The sequence below is a fragment of the Suillus fuscotomentosus genome (assembly GCF_016647785.1).
Source record: "Suillus fuscotomentosus strain FC203 chromosome Unknown F5891scaffold_9, whole genome shotgun sequence".
Lineage (NCBI taxonomy): Eukaryota > Fungi > Basidiomycota > Agaricomycetes > Boletales > Suillaceae > Suillus > Suillus fuscotomentosus.
The window spans coordinates 1,157,126-1,162,684 of record NW_024539521.1 but is presented as its reverse complement, the minus strand read 5'-3'; the positions used below and the strand labels follow the sequence as shown (position 1 = coordinate 1,162,684).

At 40.2% G+C, this 5,559-nt stretch overlaps 1 protein-coding gene across 1 annotated transcript; it reads left to right on the top strand.

Moving 5' to 3' along the window:
- Nucleotides 1-4,149: 4,149 nt before the first annotated feature.
- Nucleotides 4,150-4,359, top strand: F5891DRAFT_945266 (uncharacterized protein; the record flags this gene model as incomplete). Its single annotated transcript, XM_041374615.1, has 1 exon — nucleotides 4,150-4,359. A coding segment is annotated over one exon (210 nt), but the record flags the coding sequence as incomplete, so codon positions are not given.
- Between the last annotated feature and the right edge of the window lie 1,200 nt (nucleotides 4,360-5,559).

Below are 5,559 nucleotides of genomic sequence, written 5' to 3'. Positions count from 1 at the left end.
ATGTTTTTGACAGGAACGCAACAGGTTTCCAGGTGCTGGATTGACATTGTGACAAAATAGCACCTAGAGCTCGACCAGAACTGTCGGCTTCAACACGATACGGGTCGTTGTCGGTAGGGATAGCAAGCACCGGTGCAGATGAAACTCGGTATTTAATGTCTCGAAATGCCCGGTCCTGTTCCTCCCCCCAAGACCATTCCATTTTTCCTGTCAGGCTTGTCAGAGGCTTCACCAAATTTCTGTACCCTTGAATAAAGTGTCGATAAAAATTTACGAACCCCAGGAAAGCTTGTAGCTCTCATTTTGTTTCTGGGGTCGGCCAATCCAAAATGTCCTTTACTTTTACAGGGTCCATTTTGACTTGACCTTCTGAGATAACAAGACCTAGGTATTCAGTCTCGGTCACCTCAAATTCACACTTCTCGGGTTTTAGATATAACTTGTTCTGACGGAGAATCTCAAGCACTCGACGGGTGATTTGACAATGTTCTTCTCGGGATTTAGTAAAGATCATGATATTGTCGAGATATATGATGACCTTTCCTTCATTAATCAGGTCCCGAAAAATATCATTCATCATGGTTTGAAATGTGGCCGGCGAGTTTGTCAACCCGAAGAACATGACAAGTGGTTCAAACAGTCCTTGATTGGTATGGAAGGCTGCCTTCCACTCGTCACCTTCCTTGATGCGCACATTATTGTACCCCCATCGGATGTCAAGTTTGGTGAAATATTTTGCCCCCTTGAGCTTCTGGACGAGTTCTTGAATCAAAGGTAAAGGATAACGATTCTTGACCGTTATTGCATTCAACTTTCGATAGTCTTGTACTGGCCGAAGAGCCCCGTCTTTCTTTTTAATGAAAAAGAATGCAGAGGCAAAAGGTGACTTCGAGTTATGGATTTGTCCAGACCTTAGATTCTCTTCGAGGAAGGAGTCAAGTTCTCGTTGTTCTTCTGGACTCAAATTATATACCTTACAGTCAATCACATGTTCCCCTGGGATTAGTTCAATAGCATGATCACAAGGTTTCTGTGGAGGGAGTTCATCAAATGACTCCTTTTTGAAAATATCCACGAAGTCATGATATTGCTGAGGTACCATCTCCTTGAAAGACTTTCGAACCTTAGTCTTAGACACTTCTTCAGCCAAATGTTGTGAGGTTGTAGTGTGTGTTCGAATATGATCTGCACCGGTTTTCACATACTCCTCATAATCAAATGCAAAGATCCTTTCCCCGTTTTCAAGTTTGACCTCTGGTTCAAACCCAACCTCTTTCTACAAACAACCAATCAATTCTCCTGCATCCTCAGGTTCATATTGTGATATCAAATAACCACATTCCTTTGGACAATGGTCAAACTGAACTGTCCCTTCCTGCCAATCAACGGATGGGTCATGGCGTTTCAACCACTCTAAGCTGAGGAATATATCCCCACTTCCAAGGTTAGTTACCCTGAAAGTGATACACTCGACGTGGTTCCCAATCGCTAATTGCAATACAACATAGTCAGTAATAGAACCCCCATTGTTCAGGGATCCATCTGCATTGTATACAGGGACAGGTCGTGCAAGTTTATGAGTATTGAGTCCATGTGCCTGAACAAAACCAGCATCAATAGAGGAACCTGTACAACCACTATCCAAGAGTGCACGGGTGGTAATGCAATGATGGTCGTCGATAGTTGTCAGCAAAGCAGGTAAAAGTAATGATTGTCCCGCTCCACGAATGTATCGTTTGGGACCATGCATCTCCTGAATAGCCGTTGCTGCTTCCTCAATAGTCAGTTGATTCAATTGCTGGAGCACTGCATCAGTAGCTTTGAGATGACGCTTTGGGTGCACCACAATGCATAATAACACTATGGCTTGAATGGGTGACTGGTCTCATAGACGTTGGGCATACCAGATAGGTGACCATGATTTAACTGTAGGTACTTGGGTTGTATGGGGTCCCCCCAGGTTACTGACAGCAACTTCACCTGTGGATCTACCGCTTCCACACACCTCAGTTTTCGAGTTTGAAAGATTATTGACCGCAACCTGAGACAGAGGGTTCACATCTGTTACCTCAGGTGCAGGTGACTTGAACACCTTTTGCTTTTGAAGTGTCCTTCAAACCTTCAAACTTTGGCTTCCGTTTCCCTTAGACAAGAGCATCAGGTTAAGAGTTTCACCTCTAACCTGTAGCTCATCATGCACTTCATCCATTTTGTCAACAGTAAGTCCTGAAAATTGATTCGAATTGTCCATATGTGATGGTGTACAGGATAATGGTGATGATGAATATGAATGTTTGGTCGGCAAGGACGCGCTACCTTCCGACCGCTTTAAAAACCCAAACTCTCAACAACTCCCTTCTTTTCCTCTTCATCAAGACTGTCAAGCATCTGACGAATAGCTTGAACATGATTTTTGCAGTTTCATGTGATATGACCAGCTTGGCCACAATGATAGCAAAGATTGCCTTCACGAGCACGTTGATGGCTCAGGTCCATGGGTTGTCCACGACCTCCATAAGTCACTCCACTGCCATCTGCTCGATCCATAGAGGTTGATGATGTAGGGTTAGATTGTGATGTTGAGGGTTTATGAGAGGGATAGTAGGTTGGGTTGGGGGTCTTACAATTAGCCCCTACATTCTGTCGAGCATGGCGCCGTTCAAGAATCCGACCTTTAACTAGAACTCGTTGCGTCCACTTCTCAAGATCTCGGCAACCATACATCTCTGGTTCTTTGTCAACCGAATCAATGATGTCGATATGAGTGTTGGTATGAAGGATGTTAATAAAATGGTCCACAGTAGTAGTATTGGCTTTTATGTTCAAATACTCAGCTGTGACGAGAATCTGCATCCAACGAGTTAGGAATTCCTCGATGGGCATCTTCCCTTGAGTGAATGTAGCTAGACGTTCTTGTGCATCATGGAATTCGTTGATGGGAGAGAACACCGCTTTGAGATCCTTGATGAACATATCCCAATCCCAACGATGAGAAGCAGATTTGGCCTTCTCGCTGTCATAGGTCAGGGCTGCCCATTCTCTAGCATAGCCAGTCTTCATATAGGACATGGTGAAGATGATTTTTTGTTTTGGTGTCGGCACTACAGTATCTTGACTCTCAAAATACATAAGGACATGACGGAACCATGCTACAAATGCATCTTTCAAGCTGTCAAAGTCTGCCAGTTTCGAGACCTTAAAGGCCTTAGAGGATGCGGCATTAGGGTCAGACATAGTGAGTCATTTTAGGGGTTGTAGGTATCGTGACGTTTAAACCAAAAGAATATGAATAATAGTTTCAAATAAATAATATAAGTGTATCGGCGAGTTTGAGGGGTCTCGTAGAAGGGATGTGTGAAGGAAATCCGATGAATTAGTCATGGGCCGAATGCAACATCATGCTTTTGTCAGATGTCTCAGAATCGAGGCGCGACTCAAACAACAACAACAAAGACCTAGACACTGAAAGAATTGACCAGCATGGCATTAGAGAAAAAGGAGTAAAACTGACTCTGCGAAGACAAATACTCCACAAGTAAACTATAGCAAACACTGTATCCCGTGACCAAGATGAGGAATGCATGACATAGGAAGAAATATTTAAAATTGATAGATGGCATATCTAGAAGAGTGGCAGAAGTGATTAGAGCAACAGGAGGTCACATAAAGTATCATAATTATAGAGATTGTATTGATCAAACTGAAAGTCAAAAAGTGTCTCAATGAGTCACCAAATTAAAATAGCCATATCTGCACATGATGATATCATCTTCCCACGCTATAGGGAACTTAAATGAGGCTAAGAAGTATAGCTTTATGACACCTCTCTACAGTTTAGCCATATTCCCACACCCTGGCTCATAATAAAGCAATTACATGAAAAGTTACAAACATTGAGACACTTTTTTGAGCCACTGTACTCTTAATACCAAACCTCTGAGAATATTTATTGGAGGACCTGCTGGAAGCAAGAAATTAAAAGCTATCAATGCTCTGAAGGACTTCTTCATAAAATGAAACCAAGCACAATCATTCAGACTTATCTTATACATGGGTGTGGCTGCATGAAACATCTTAGGTATGACTCTACATTGACCACTTTTATTGAATCAAAGACATACATCTGAAGCAAACACCAAAATGAAATGAAATTTCACTACAATGTGGGAAGAAATTGACTACTTGTTTATAGATGAAGTGTCCATGATAAGCTACAATTTTCTGACAAAAATTCACAACACACTAGTTGATGCCAAAGGAAACATGACACCATTTGGAGTGATAGACAGTATCTTCACTAGAGATTTTGCTCAGCTACTACCTATGAGCACAAACAATTATATACTCACTTTGACCTAAGTATCTTTGATAGGCTTCTCTGACTATCAACAACCACAGTGATATTATTGACGAAAATAATGTGTCAGTTAGATCAAGAGAATAGACAATTCATCAACTCCTTCACACATCTGTATTAAAGAAAATATACCCTAGATAATTATTACCTTTTGCAGACAAGAGTAATCACCACCTGCACAAAAAATACAGATGACTACAAATGCAAAGATGTACCAATAATTGTCTGTGATAATAAGAGCAAAGATGAACTAAACATTAGAATAACAACAGCATTTGCACAAAGGATAAGACACACTCTTTACTGGTATCATTGCACAGATAAGTGTTGAGGAAAGTGACTACATGATAATGATCTAATCAACAAACTCCAGTGTTTGAATTCAGGAAAAACAAAAATGCAACTAGGCAAGATCCCATTAGTTATTTGGATGCTCTTCAGACAAAATAAGTTATTCATAATACTAACCAAGAACTTCAAGATTCTAGGGGGAATCTTTAAGTTGATGCTAAAGCTAATGACTCTGAAGTAGACTCAGATGTGATTATTGATGATAGAGAAATAGACCTTCAAAGTCTTGTATGAGTGTAAGAGAGGAAATTACAAATAGGTACCAGCAATCTTAAGTAAGCAATGATACCAACATATAAGTCTTTATTTTTCTATCCTTTCTTATCATCTAGACTGATAATTCAAACCTTTAACTATGATTATTACCATTTCATGTCATATTTGTAGACCACCAAGCAAGAAATTCAAACAAGAGTATTGGTGATAAGAATAGAAGAGTGTGTCCGTATAGTATAAGTCACAAAAGATTAACCTCTGGGATCTTATATAAATTTCTTTTTCCTGTCTTGATCCTCATTAACTTTTAGCACCTTCAACACCTTATGTTGTCCTCTTTTATCAGTCACTTCTCTCCATCTTAGATTCACTTTTTTTAGTCTTAGACTTCTTGATTTTTTGTACTTAATTTCTTTCTCATATGCAGTTTACTTCAGTAGTTCTTCATTGTCCTACTAAGGTATGTATATGTTTTATCATCCATACTATCTTGTTAATATGTCTCCTAGACTTACACTGTCTAGCTTCATATAAGAAGCACATAAGCAAGACTTCTTTACCTCTTGAAATACAAGTGGCACACTTCCATACTAGTACTTGATAGTTGAAGATGAAGTTCCTAATGTGAGAGCATC